General features: G+C 40.2%; 1 protein-coding gene across 9 annotated transcripts in view; it reads left to right on the top strand.

Moving 5' to 3' along the window:
• CDC42BPA (CDC42 binding protein kinase alpha) overlaps nucleotides 1-15,388 on the top strand; it is a 175,015-nt gene that overhangs the window by 101,178 nt on the left and 58,449 nt on the right. For all 9 annotated transcript variants that reach the window (XM_053912183.2, XM_053912189.2, XM_053912185.2 and 6 more), the window contains 3 exons: nucleotides 5,065-5,312; nucleotides 9,820-9,925; nucleotides 13,780-13,904. In XM_053912183.2, the coding sequence (XP_053768158.1) occupies nucleotides 5,065-5,312; nucleotides 9,820-9,925; nucleotides 13,780-13,904 (479 nt within the window). The remainder of the gene's footprint in view (nucleotides 1-5,064; nucleotides 5,313-9,819; nucleotides 9,926-13,779; nucleotides 13,905-15,388) is intronic.

Raw genomic sequence — 15,388 nt, 5'->3', positions numbered from 1 at the left:
ATAATAATGATGAAACCAAGTTGATTCCTTGAAAAAGCAACAAAATTGACAAAACTTTAGCTAGACTTACAGATAGAAATGAACAAAAAACATCAGAAATGAAAGTGGATACATTACTACCTGTCATCAGAAAGCAAAAGGATTTTAAGGCAATACTATGAATAGCTCTATGCCAGAAAAGTAAATAACCTAGATGACATAGACGAATCCTGGAAGCACACAGGTTACCTAAACTGATTCAAGACAAAGTAGAAAATTTCAACAGACCTATAAAAGTGAAGAGATTAAATCAATAATAGGAAAACTCCTGACAAAGGAAAGTCCAGCACCAAATGGCTTCATTAGTGAAGTAAACCAAATATTTAAAGAAGAATGAACTCCGATTAAACTCTTCCAGATAATGCAAGAGTAGGGAGCACTTTCTAATTCATTTTGTATGGCCGACACCACTCTGATACCAAAGCCATAGTAAAAACATAACACAAAAAAGAAAATTATATACTAGGATTCCTAAGTATAGGTGCATAAATTCTCAACAGAACACTAGTCAGCCAAATCCCAAACTCTGTTAACCGGGTTACACACCGTGGGAAAAGGAGGGTGGCTCAGTGTAAGAAGAAATCCATCTCGTGTATCAAGTGAATAAACCTAAGAAAACGTGATCATCCGAATTGACGTATACATGTCACTTCAGAAAAACCAACATCTTCTCATGATTAAAAACTCTCAGGAAACTAGGAATAGAAGTGAATGTACTCGATACGATAAAAGGCATTTATGAAAAACTCCTAGCTAACATCATACTCAGTGGTGAATGACTAAAAGTTTCTCCCAAAGATTAGGAATAAGATAAGGATGCTCACTTTTACCACTGCTACTTAACATTATACTGTAGGTTCTCTCCAGAGGCATTGGACAAGAAAAAAATGGAGAGACATCCAAACTTGAAAGGGAGAAGTAAAATTATCTCTATTCACAAATCACATTATTCTGTATATTTAAAAATCCCAGAGAATACTACTAGCTTCGAGTCTAGCATATAAGTAGCTTGGAAGTCTCCACTGTGTCCTAATAGGTAAAAACCCGGACAAATTGAGAAATCAGCAACTCTTCGTAGATCGGTAAGAGAAATGATGTCACAGAAGAAACCACTGCCCCCCAAATTGGAGAGACTGAAAAGCAAATACAGCGAATCACAACCTAGCAGAGCAGAGGCCTTCGTGGCAGTCAGTGCCAGCGTGGGAAACCTGAGCTGTAATGGGAAAACAGCTGGAGGCACCAGTGTGAGCAAGACTAGGAGTGAAAAGCCAGGGGAACCCAGGCATCAGGGACCCGCCCAGGCTTCTGAGTTTTCTCTCCTGGAGCTCCCCGAGATTCACACAGTGAGCATCCGTGTGCTAACAGTAAGGGAACCACTTCTACAGCATTCTGTCTTTCTTCACAAGGTTTGTCCTCAGGAGAAACTCTTCAGCCAGAACCCAGCTTGTGGGGTTTTATCAGCACAGAACTGCCTTGAAGGAAGGGCAATAATCTAATCACAGCCCACTCGAGCCGCCCTGTTCACACTGATGAGAAGGGAGGAGAAAAACTGGAAAAGTCCTCTGAAGTTCATAGTCCGGAGGCACAGGCTCAATAAATCTGATCTTAGGGCAGTTTACCACCACATTACTAAAAGCCTGTTATAGCAAAATATGCACAAAATCTGTATGAGGAAGATTACACAACTCTGATGAAAGAAATCAAAGGAGAACTGAATGAACGAAGAGAGATTCCACATTCATGGATAAGAGACCCAGTGTTGTCAGGATGTCAGTTCTTCCCATCCATGGATTTGACGCAGTCTGGGCAGAGTCCCATCAGGTTCTTGTGTGGACGTCAGCACACAACTGAAGTTTACACGGAGAAGCAAAATCCCCCGAGTATCCAGCACTGCGCTGACGGAAAAGAACGTGGTTGGAAGAGTGACCCTACCTGACTTGAGGACTTAACACTGAAGCTGCAGCAACCAAGACACCGTGGTATGGGCCGAAGTACATACAGGTGAATCATCTTTGACGGAGGAGCAAGGGCAGTGCAGTGGAGCACAGATTGTCCTTTCAACAAATGCTGCTAGAAAAATTAGACCTCCGCGTGAAAAAAAAATATAGACAGACCTTGCTTGCACCCTTCACAAAAATTAACTCAAAATGGATCTGTGGTACATGTAAAATCAAAATTTATAGAACTCCCACAGGATAATACAGGGGGAAAACCTAGGTAACCTTTGGTATGGCAATAACTTTCTACATACATCACCGGAGGCACACGAAATCAAACAACTGGTGTGTTAGACTTTGCTGCAAGTTAGAATTTCTGTTCCGTTAAAGATGCTGCCAAGGGAATGAAAAGGTGAGATATAGACTGTGAGAAAATACAGATACATCTGACAAAAGACTGTCACCCAAATACCTGAAGGACTCTTAAAACTCAGCAATAAGAAAACAAACAAGAGCAACAGGGTTGCAAGGTCAACACACAGTAATTAGTTGTGTTCCTGTGTGCCAGCAATGAACGGCCCACAAAGGAAATTAAGAAAGCACTTCCAATTAATAATAGCATCTAAAAGAATAAAGTGCCTCAGAATGAATGTAACCAAGAAGGCTAAAGACTTGTGTACTGGAAGTTACAAAACATTGCTGGGAAAAATTAAAGGAGACCCGAATGAGTATCCTTTTGTGTGTGAGTTATTTCATTGATCATAATGTTTTCCAGATTCATCCATTTTGGAGCATGGTCAGATATGTAGCTTCACCCCTTTCTGTGGTTAAACGATACTCCATTGTATGTACAAACCACATTTTGTTTCCCATCTGTTGATGGGCACTTGGGTGGTTTCTGCCTCTTGGCTACTGTAATACTGTGTCTGTGAACTCAGGGTGCAAGTAGCTGTTTGAGTCCCTGCTCACAATTCTTCTGGATACTTACCTAGGGTTAAATTGTGGGTCATGTGGTAATCTACGTGTAGTCTTGAAGAACTACCAAGTTGTTTTCACATCCTTACAAACACTTACTTTTTTCTTTTAAGTTTTAGCCATCCTAGTAAATAAAGAGGGGTATCTTGTGGTTTTAACTTCATTTCCCCAATGTTGAACATCTTTTTATGTGCCTGTTGGCTGTTCTTCTTTGGAGAAATGTCTATTCAAGTTATTTGGCCATTTTATTTGAGTGGGTTGTGGGAGTTCTATATATCTGGGTATCAGACCCTTATCAGGTATTTTACATCCTTATCAATTAGTGACAAAATCTATAACTTTTAGGATAATTTTTGTTTGGAATTTCTACTACATGCTGTCACTGTCCCAACAGCCAAACTACACTAACCAGAAAAACAAACTAAACTTGTTCTTTAGGTGATGAGAAAAATGAAAGAATAGTAAAGTAGTCCCCCTTCCCTGCAGGGGATCAGTTCCAAGACCCCAGACCCCAGCAGATGCCTGAGACCAGATGGTATTGAACCCAATACGTACTATGTTTTTCTATACATTTATACCTATGATAAAGTTTAATTGTAAATTGGGCCCAGTAAGAGATTAACAACAATAACTAATACTAAAAGAACAATTATAACACTGTACTGTACTAAAAGTTACGTGAATGTGGCCTCTCTCAGTGACTACTGGACCACATGTGCCTTTCTCCTCCTTGTGATATGCGCGCTGGCACAGAGCCTCGTGGTGAGATGAAGGGAAGGGAATGACTGGGCACTGAGACGCAGTGGGAGGCTGCCCTGTAGGGGTTACTTGAACACAAGCACTGCGATACTTTGACTGCCGTCTGATAACGAGACAGCGAAGTGACTAGGGACGGGTAGGGCATACACTGTGCGAATGCTGGATAAAGGGATGATTCGCATCCCAGTGGGATGGAGCAGGATGGCACGGGGTTTCATGCTGCTACTCAGAAAGGCGTGCCCTTGAAAACTTCTGCATTGTTTGTTTCTGGGGTTTTCCATGTAATATTTTAGGACTGCGGCTGGCCGCAACTGCAAGTAACTGAAACCGTGGAAAGTGAAACCGTGGATAAAGGGAGGCTAATGTATAGATAAGTGGTCAGGGCTGCAGATGTACATGGAGGCATTATTTTCATGCAGCTGCGTGAGAGCGAGAATCTGACTTGATGTGGCTCCTCTCAGTTTCAGCAGGTCTTTGCACCAGGCTGCCTCCGCAGCTGCTGGACAGTCTGTGTGGTGCATCTGGTAGGCGCTTCGTAAGTGGTCTGTGGGGAAACGGTGGAATAGTGTAGTGGGTAGATACCCCAGGCACGCTTCCGTGGCCCACACTGATGCCATTGGGTTTTTGTTTTGTTTTGTTTTGTTTTGTTTTCAATTATATACCTTGAATTGAAGAAGCTAGCATGGTGGGTTTTTTTACTTATAATCAACTATTGTTACCAGTTGTTCAGCCCTTAATACCACCTTCAAACAAGGACACATCTGCCAGAGCTTGGTTTCTTGTTGTTACTAATCATAAGCCCATAGGTTCTTTGGGATTTTAAAGTTTCATTATCAGTTACTTGGGAAAATAGATCACAGAGCTCAGGAAATCTTAGTCACAGTCTCTGTGCTTCTGTTTATCCTTTAGCCACTGCCTGGAAGAAGCTTCAGGCTCTACATTTTCCTTTTCCGCTTATTGCTGAGAGTGTATTTTAACCTACTTTCTAAAAAGATGGCTTTCACCCAAATTTCTTTTCCTTAATGCCCTACCTAAATGCGAGGAGACCTATTGTTTTTTCCTAGAGTGAATATGAAGATGTTAGATTAGACCTTTGTCATTTTAAGTACCAGCAGCAAATACAGATATGTAATCTTGGTGGGAAGAAGACTGTGACATACACAATAATAAAGGAATATATACTGAGGGGGAAAAATTGTGAGATGTCAGACAAAGATTAATATCTTGGATAAAGAATATGTTTATGTGATAATATACAAAAATAATATTCAGCTATATGAACAGGTTCTTATATTACAGAAAGAAGTTATTTGTTTTATCCTTATAGATGAACTAATCTTTTATTCTCTTATAGCAAAAACAAATTAGTTACTCACCAGGAGTATACAGCATAGAACATCAGCAAGAGATAACTAAATTAAAGACAGATTTGGAAAAGAAAAGTATCTTTTATGAAGAAGAATTATCTAAACGAGAAGGAATACATGCAAATGAAATTAAAAATCTGAAGAAAGAACTACATGATTCAGAAGGCCAGCAACTTGCTCTGAACAAAGAAATTATGATTTTGAAAGACAAATTGGAGAAAAACAGGAGAGAGAGGTAAGAATCAAGTTATTTAAATATTCCAAAGTTAAATATTTATTGAATGCCTAGTATGTGCCAGGGACTGGAGATGCATAGGCAGTAAACACACTCCAGTCCTCAAGACGACCAAAGTCAAGACGGCGAACAGAAAATTATAATACAGCATGACGGGAAAGCTAGTGGGCTGTGTGGAGCAGCACCGTAGCAGAGGCACGAAAGACGGCTTCAGTACATCAAGGTTTTTTGTGCAAAATGATTTGTAAATTAAGACCAGAGAAACATGGCTGTGGAAGAGTGTCCCGGCAGAAGTAGCAGAATGCGCTAGGATCTGGAGGGCAAGGGGAGTGTGACACCTGCAGAAAATAAAAGCTATTCATTAGGCGAAAACATAAAAAGAAAGATGAGAATGGTGAGAAATGAGATGGAAAGGAAAACAGGACACACTCACGAAGGACTGTAAGGAACTGGGACTTTATTCAAGGGCCATGGCAGGAAAATGGCACGATTGTATTTATATTTTTAAAAGGTCTCTCTCGCAGCCGTGTGGAGAGTGGGTTGGCAGGAGCAGAGAGCAGATAGGAATCTAGCTGTGAGAGATGAGGTGGCGGACTGTAGGCAGTGAGAGTGAGGATGGAGAGAAGTGTATGGATTCCCAAGGTCTCCTGAGAAGACAGAACTGAGAGGACGTGACGGCCAGATGTGAGAAATGAGGAACAGGAGGAATTATCAGTGATGCCCAGGTTTCCAGATTTTAGAGTGAATGCATGTTGTTATCATTCTCAGCCTGTGTTAGAAGCCTGAGTTTATTCAGTTTGGTGCATTGACTCCATAAGAGTATTTCAGAGCCTACTACATGTATGTCAGTGGGAACATGGCAGTGAGCAGACAAAACATCTCTGTGCTTATAGGGCTTTCCTTTAGTTGTGGCGAGAGACTACGGACAGTAAGTAGCATAGCAGACACACTAGGTAATGGTAAATGTCAAGAATGAAAAATAAGGCAGAGGATGGGAGCTGTGAAGCATTAAGGGGAAGGATTTAATTTTATCTGTAGGGTGGCCAGGGAAAACTATACTGAGAAGGTGACTTCTCAATGAGGACTGAAGACAGTGGGAGAGGTATCGCTACAGGTGGATGAGAGAACATTCCACATGGAGAACAAGTCTGTTAAAAAAAAATAACAGGAAGGCCTAATTAGGGAGATAGTAAAAAGGTCATTGTTTGCCGAGGTTGGGGGCAGGGCGGGGTGAACCTACAGAGCACAGGGGGTTTTTAGGGCAGTGAAACTGCTGTGTATGATGCAGTCGTAGCGGATCCGTGTCATTACACGTTTGTCTGGGCCCTAAGAACGCACGACACCAGTAGCGACCTCTGTGGTGAGCTGCGGACTTTGATGATGCTGTACAGTGCTGATGTCGGTTCATTGTCACACATGTACCCCTCTGGTGAGGGATCTTGATGGGGAGGGGGGTGGTATCTGTGACATTTTTGTACCTTCCAATTTTGTCGTGAACCTAAAACTAGTCCAGAAATAAAGCTAACTTTAATAATACAGAGGTCCATGTGGCTGAAGTAGAGTTAAGGGGAAAGAACAGTAGGAGACGAGTATGACAGGCAGTGGGGGCCAGATTTTGTAAGGCTTGGTAAGTCATGTTCAGTAAAACCAGTGAAGGGAGGTATGGCAGGGTGTGGAGCATAAAATTGAGAAATGCTGATTTGTGTTTTAACAGGATTACTTCTGACTACTGTGTTAAGAACGGTCTGAGTTAGATTAGAAAAAAAGCATGAAACCATTTAGAAAGCTATTCCAGTAATCTGGGCAAAAGATGGTGACTTGGGCCTAGGGTGATAGCAGAATTGGTGGTAAGAAATATTTGAATTTGTTTCCTTTAAAGTGCAAGATAATGGTATTTGCCAATAGAGTAGATACGGGGTGAGAAAGAAAGAGAAGGAATCAAGGACGATACCATGGTTTTTGGCCTCAGCAATTAGGAGAACATAGAGGAAGATGATGAGAGAAGCAAGTTGGGGATGCGAGTATTATCAGGAGCTCATTTTAAACAACTTATGTTTGAAAAGCTTATTAGCCATCCAGGTGGATGGCAGGGGAGCCATTGTGTAGAACAGCCTGGATTTCAGGGCTAGAAATAACATCCTGGGAGTATTCACCACCCCATGCTGTCTAAACTGGTGAGCCTGTATGGGAGCACGAAGTGAATGAGTGTAGACAGAAGAGAGACTCTAGGACTGGGCCCTGGGGCACTCCAGTCTTTGGAGGTGGGAAATGAGGAAGGAACAGCAAAGAGAGAGAAATAGCAACAAGAATGACAGGAAGAAGACCAGTCAAATTTGGTGTCCTGGAAGCCACTTGGTGAAAACATATCAAACCTGTCTTTCTGTCAAATGAGATCATGTCTTTATCCAATAAAATGAGGTGCAAGTAATGGCAGTTGGTTTAACAATGTGAAGGTCATGGTGACTTTGATAAGAACAATTTCAGTGGAACAGTAGGGGCGAAACCCCACAGTGGGATCCGAAGTCTTGAAGGAGGGCAAGCAGAGACAGAGTGTAGATGGCGCTGTTATTATTTGGAGTCTCTTCTTACAAAAGCAAAGCAGTGCAGTGAGGTAGTGGCTGGAGGAGAAATTATCTCAAAAGAAGTTATTTTGCTTTTTGTCTTTGTTTTTAGGTGGGAGAAATAACACCAGGCTTGTAATCTGACGGAGCATTATTCAGTAGATGACTCAGGAGGGAGAGGAGCCAAGTGCCAGAGCAGTGTACTTGTGCAGGCACACAAGCGAAGGGGCTTGGCCCCGATTCCGCCTGTCCTACAAGAAGAGAAAGCAGAGAGTGTGGGCACGGGGAACAGCAGAGAGGGTGCTGGGGACGTGTTCTGTGCTGAGCTCTCTTAGTTGGGCATGTTGAACTTGAGGTGCCTGGGGGACATCTTTGTGGAGATGGCAAGTCATCAGTTTGAAGCCAGGAAAAGCTGTGGATATCTATTCAGAGCTCGTCCGCATAATAGACAGTGATTGAAATCAGTGGGGTAGTAGCTGAGATAGCGCAGGGAAAACGCGTAGAGAGAGAGGAGTCACCTGAGACCGCACACCTGGGAGCACTGGCACCTGTGGGAAGTCCAGAAAGGCAGCTGAAGTCAGGAGAGTGTGGTGTCCCTTCAGCCGAGAGAGGACGGCATTTCAGGAGGAGGGGTGGGCAGCGCTGGCAGAGGCAGCCCGCAGGCTGCATGTAGAGCAGGACAGTGGTGAGTGTTGAGAGAGCAGTTGTTTGGAGGCCGAGGCAGCACAAGCCAGGTTTGGGTGTGGTGAGGAACAGTGAGGTGTACAGACGAATCTTCCAACATTTCAGGGAGGTTACCAGGGAATGAGAAGACAAGGAAAGTGGAAAATGAAGTGCGACACAGGGTTTTGGGGAGAGTTTGCTTGTTTTAATATGGAAGAGCCTCAAGTTTTGTTTCATGCAAATAGGAAAAAACAATGGTTCTACGCAGAAATTTTACTCAATTTATTTGAATACATGTTTTTCTGAAGGAAGACGCTTTTGTAACTTTTCATGTATTTGTTGCTTGTTGTTTGGAGTTGCTACTGAAAAGGAAGATTCTTAGACACAAATTTACATTGTGATGACAGATAATAAGGAAAGTGGCACATTTGCTGGGACACAGGATGGCTTGTTTTTCTGAAGTTATTATTTAAATTATAATTTAATTTATATTCAGTAATTTAGTGTAGTGCAAGGGATTTTTAAGATTACAGTTTTAAAATCAAAATTATGTTTTGTTGACTCATATAAAGTTGCCCGCAACCGATCCACACTGAATTTCATTTGCTGCTAGCTAACGTCCTCTCTCAGAATGCTACAGGTGTGAGCGAGTCTCTTTATTTACATTTTCGTGTCCCATTATTCAAGAACTGATTCGCCTCTCTCCCTTTTTTAAAAGTCTGTGAGAACTGTGTTTACCTCTAGGCATAGACATTTCTGCCCCCAGAACTACCATTTTATGTAAGTTTTATAATATTAGGTTATTGTGTTGTATGTGCATGTGTATGTAGTAGGTACTTAAGTAAGAAGGAAAGAAGGGCCGAGAGTGCCGAAAGGACTGTCGGAGTGTGAGCGTGAATTTCCTGTGCTCTGAGGAGCTGAGTGCGAGAACTTGCGCTGTGGGTCATAAACCTGCTTTCCCAGCCTCCTCTCCTTCCCCTACTTTCCCGTGTACACATAACCAAATAAATAAGGGTTCACAGTCCCAGAGGCCCACAAAGCACAGGCGCCTCCCTCAGATTCTCAGATGAAGAACAAAGTAGATGTTGTTAAGAGGACAAGCCTATTTATCATTTAAAAGAAAATGATTGCTAACTTTAAGGGGAAGGATTGGGGTTTGTATCAATCAATATCTAAGTGGCTTCTCAGGATAAAGCGTACTGTACAATAGCCCATCTGGGACACCGCAATTTTACCTTTAACGCCAGTCCTTTTTTTTCTTTTTATGTTTCAAATTGTGTTAGTCAAAGTGAAAGGGAAGAATTTGAAAATGAGTTCAAACAGCAGTATGAACGAGAAAAGGTGTTATTAACTGAAGAAAATAAAAAACTGACAAGTGAACTTGATAAGGTGAGCGATTCATTCTCATTTACACTCATTGAGCACATGCTAGCTGTTCAGCCTGTGGTAGAAACTGGCTATAATTTTGTATTTGGTGTACATGTCTTATTTAATATTGTTCTTTCTGTGCAAGGGTTGCTTGTGGGTACAGGCACTTTCTCCTTGTGCCAATCTGTGCAGGAGTCTCTGGAGAGAGGATTTTGCTTATCTTATCTTATTCTTTGTCCCATTTATTTTTTTGAGCCTCTGTTCTGCACTTCACTTTCGTCTGTCCTCTTTCTTACGCTTTACCTCACATTCGCCACTTAGCTCTGCCACGGCTAAGTTAAGGCTGGCTCGTGGCAAGAGCAGGAACAGTCAGGACAGACTGGAGAAGTTTCGACAACTACGATGTCACATTCATGATGGAGAACTGGTAATAGCCAGACATAATATTGTTGGTCTGTAAGAACCCAAAGAAACCAGCTCTGCCTAAACGCGGTAGCTCGAATGCTGTAGCCAGCTTGATGGACAAAATTTCAAATGCTTGAAGGAATTTTTCTATTTAGTCTATCAGATTTCTTCAATGGTTATCATTCTGCATTTCTTATGCCAGCTCGTAACAAACAGTTGTAAAAATCCTAATAGTAACCACAAGTTTTAATAATTTTATTTACATTTAAATAGGGTTTGGGTACTTGTGTTTTATAATTTCTAGGATTTTTCCTCCAGTATTATGTTCAATTATTAATAATTCCAATAACAGATTGAAAGACCATGGTTAAATAGTCACAGAAAAGAGTCTCTTCATTCTATCTCAGTTTTCCATTGTGTTCCGTATACCTTTCCAGTTCTTCCAATACTTCGCTCAGAGTATTTCGTTTTCTAAGCACTTAAAATCGACTGCTCGTTTGGTTGAAAAGTACTTGAGAAATAATTCTGTTCGTTCATTTTGTCAAGTTCTATGGAGCTGACGCACACAAGCACTGGCCAATGGCCAAAGTAGTACAAACGGATTTTTCAGCTGTAGGTAATGTAAGAGTTATGTATGTCATGTAACTCTTAGCCAGTGCCACTAAAACTAACAACGTTTGAACTTTATACAAATAGGTCACATAGTCGTTATTTCATGTGTTTGACTAATGACTACAAAATTATTCATTATTATATAAAAGGCAGAATTTTAAGATTCCATTAAGAGTTACCTTGAGGTAAGAAATGTAATTAAACTCTAGCAGTCGAATTCATGTGGAGTTTTTAAGCAAATTACCTAGCAGAAGATGGTATTATAGTTTAAGAAAATTGGTATTGAGAAATAATCGAATTGAATATAGATCAAATCTTGTTTTCATCTGTTGGTTTTATTTCATTATTAATCATGAAATTCTGTGTTTACCAAAAATACATATTTAGATATAATTTTTAAACAATACTCGATTCTGATGAGACCTGAAGGATGAAAACCAAAACCTATCTCCTAAGCTTATATAATTATACCTTTCTTGCTAAATTTAGAGTTGTGATGAAGGATGACTAGAACTTTGAGAGCAAATTCATGTGGTAGGCAAGCACTTAATGACAAGTGATAACAGGGAGGTGTTTATTTCTGGAGAAATAAGGAGGGGTTTGGGGTTTGCTTTCATTTGAACTTCATTTTTGTTCCTTTTATTCTCTGCTGAATTCTCAGTCCACCTAACGGCACATCTTCACTGTTTCTTTCCATTTACTCATTTTCTGACTGGGTGTGAACCGGGTGTTTTCCCCACGAGGGACAACCCAAGACTACTTTGCTGCTACTGCTACACCAGCTGTTCCCCTGGGAACTAGCTTGAAGGGAAGTGAATGCCTTCTCTACCATATTGTAGATATTGGAGCCAAAAAGCAATTGTCATGTTAATTTTGAAACTTAAATAACTTTTAGAACTAATACATTTTCACATTTACATTTTTTAATTCAAACATTAAGGCAGTAGAAAAAAGTTGATATTTTCAGAAGTCTACAAGCTTCACTTTTTATTAAAAGATAACTATTGCAAATAAAATTAGCCATATATTCCATGGAGTAAAAGTAAATGGTTTCTAGTAAGAAAAAAATATCATTTTTATCTTGTTTTTAAATTATTTTACAAAAAAAAAACAAAATTACAAAAAAATGTGGAAAATATTCAGCATAAAAGGTACCCATGACCTCATCACCACAAAACAACTATTTTAATTTTATGTTTCTTTTCAGGTTTTGTTTGTATACACATTATTATTACATACTTGCAATCATGTATATATTTCATTTTCTAATCTACCTTTTCACTTAAAATGTTAGGAGCATCTTCCACATTTCTATGCAGTCTTACAATTTTTAGGAGCCAGATACATTAATGTACAAATAGTAAAACCTTCTCGTTCCCAAACCTACAAAATGAACTAATACTTTGGTGAAATTTACTAATGTGCCAGCTTCTGAGTTACTTTATTTAAATCACCATAACTCTCTGAGGTATATACCCCGTTCTCGCATTTTATACAGGAGAGAGATTAAGCTACTTTCCTAATCACAGATTTAGGAAGTGGCAGAATAGGATATGAACACAGGCAGCCTGGTTCCAGAGTGCCTACTTTTTAAAAGTGGAAAAAAGATGAACTTTCTACCAAACACATTTATGTAAAACTAACTGTAAGTACTGTGAGATGGCAGTGCGAAGTCTGCATCGCCCCCACTTGCAGGTCTCCAGCTGGAAGCCCAACCACAAAGGATCTGGAAGGGCTGTCAAAAGCAATGGCAATCCAAACACCAAACAAACAAAAAAGGATGTGTTGCAGGAATTACTGAAGACACTGCATCTGCAAGAAACATTCTCAGAAACAGCCGGTAGACTTCTGGCTATGCTAACATGAAGAATTGGTGAATCTTCTCAAGAAAAAAAAAAAAGCTTGAAAGTGGACACTTGTCAAAAACAACCATTTCGCAGCTCTTGGAATTAACCGGAGAAAGACGACCACAAAACATTTCTGAGCTGCGTTGAGGCTTACCTGTGGACACACACGCCATGTTAATAACGGGTTGGGCTCATCTCCGCCCCCCTCCTCTCTGTAGGGTCTTGGTCAGCCAAGTCATGGCTGTCTGCCTGTCTCCCCCATGCCTCCCCGCAGTTGCATGCTGTGGGAAGTATTCCTATAGTAAAAAAAAATTTTTAATAGGAACCTGTAAATGAGCGACTTGAAAGATGCATCACCCTAATTAAGCTATGATTACTGTCGGTATCATGATTCACCTTGACAAACTAAGTTTTCTGATATTTTGAGATAACTGGAAACTTGAGCAGCTACTATTGATGTGAAGATATCAGAAACTTGTTAAATGTGTTAAGCGTGATTGTATCATAGTTATATTTAAACAGAGCCCGTTTTCTAGAGAGATCTACACATAGAAATTCATATAGATAACGTAATATGATGTCTAGTATTTGCTTTCGAGTAATACAGGGGGATGGGTAAGAAGACAGGAGGACAAAGAATTAACATGGGCATGGTGGTGGTAATTGTGGAGGGTGGGTGGTGGGCTCATCCATTCCTACATATGCTTAAAATTCTTTGTAAGTTTCTTTAAAGAGGTGACATAGAGACATTTTCGGACAAAATAAATGAAAGATATTGTTACCCTCAGAATTGGGGAGCTCTTCAGGCAAAAGGAGAATATTCACAAATGGAACTGATCCCATGTGAGAGTAAGGGAAAAAAGCAAAGGCCAGAGAGGAATTTAGGGAGTACTTGGTGTTTTCAAATCAGTGACCAGAAGGAATAGAATGAATTGAAGATTTAACAAGAGGCACCTGAGCACCTGAGTTCCTGTTTCTAAAAGTCACATGTGTCTTAAAACTGCCTTTCAGCTCACCACTCTGTACGAGAACTTAAGCGTGCGCAACCAGCAACTAGAAGAAGAGGTGAAAGACCTAGCAGACAAGAAAGAATCAGTGGCACATTGGGAAGCCCAAATCACAGAAATAATTCAGTGGTGAGTACCCGTTTAAATGTGTTTTTGTGGATGCTTTTGCACATATGCTCAAGTTGGTGTGAATTCCAGGAGGCGACTAACAAGTTCCCTTATTTTCTGCTCTGAAGAAGTTACTGTAAAAGCAGTTTTCTTACTGACATGTTATGTATTGCTGATCTGCGTTCTGTGTTTTCCATTACGCTCCATAACTGCAACAGATAGCCCTTGTCAGCTTTTACACAGCATCATGGAAACCTGGTATTTCTAAGAAAAGAAACCGCTTTTCTCTCCTAAGACTGTTAGTCCCTAAAGAACCGAAGAAAGTCATTCACTGGCTATAGGTGTTTCTTTCTGAGATCAAAGTTGCTGTGTGTGTGATTGTTTTAGGGAACAGAAGTCCTGGAGAACACCGAGACACGGGGGGGGGTGCCGCAGTCACTTTCCTTCATGATTGTGACGCTCGATTCACACGTAGCTTTCTAAGAGCCTTCCCTGGTTTCAGTGTAGTTTTATCACCTGTTCTTTAAATTCAGCTCTTGGGATTTAATGTGGAATAATTACTTCAGTAACCTTCATATTAATTCATTAAAATGATTCTGATATTTGTAAAAATTGGTGTATTTTTATAACACATGAAGGATATGGAATCCAATGGGAGACTTTGTTTTCTAATAAAAATAGTTTAACTTTTTATATTTACTTTCTAAGTTTTTTACTTTTTGGCAAATCATGGCTGTTTAATTTATCTGAAAACAAGTTGTTTCTTCATGTATTTGTAGACCATTTAATGGTCTATTTAAAGGAATTGTTTGTTTCTTGTGCTTTTATTTTGGTTCTGGACACATTTTTTCCATTTTCATTACTTACCGCAGATTAATAGCCCCCTTCTTAAAATAAAAAATGAAAAAGCACTTTTTTTAAGAAAGCTTAACCAGATGACTCAAGTATCTTGATATTGGCTTAACCGTAGAGCTGTTATGTTAACTCATCTTGGGCTCAATAATGTGACTATTCAGTGACTGAATAGCTAAAGGAAAGTGTCCCATTGTGGAAATGTTGTGTTTTAGTCAGTACAGTTAAATAGTTCATTAATGTTTGCCTTACATCCTTGTCATCACGTCTCCATTTCTGAAGCAGAATCATTCTCACTTTAGCCAAGTTTATATAAAAAATGAGGACTATTTATTTGTAACTCCCTTATTAAGTAATCAAATTTATAATAAAGGAATTGCTGAAAATGACTTCATAGAAGACGAGCCTGGTCTGACCAGAACCTGAGCTCCTAGACCACTGACCAGTGACCTTTCCAGTGACCAGCCTGGTGGGTCCAGGTGGAATGGAAGGGGTCCTGGCAAAGGGAGGGAGCTGTAAATGCGGCCACTCTGGAAAGGATTGCAGACAGGATGAAAATGAAAGTTTTTATGCAATTCCAGAAAATACTCATTTTACATTTTTCATATTCAAGTGAAATACGCAGAAGAAATCAGGAATACAAGGAAGTCACT

Source organism: Desmodus rotundus, chromosome 10, assembly GCF_022682495.2.
Source record: "Desmodus rotundus isolate HL8 chromosome 10, HLdesRot8A.1, whole genome shotgun sequence".
Taxonomy (NCBI): Eukaryota; Metazoa; Chordata; class Mammalia; order Chiroptera; family Phyllostomidae; genus Desmodus; species Desmodus rotundus.
The sequence above is the reverse complement of the archived record's forward strand: the minus strand, read 5'-3'. Positions and strand labels throughout refer to the sequence as shown.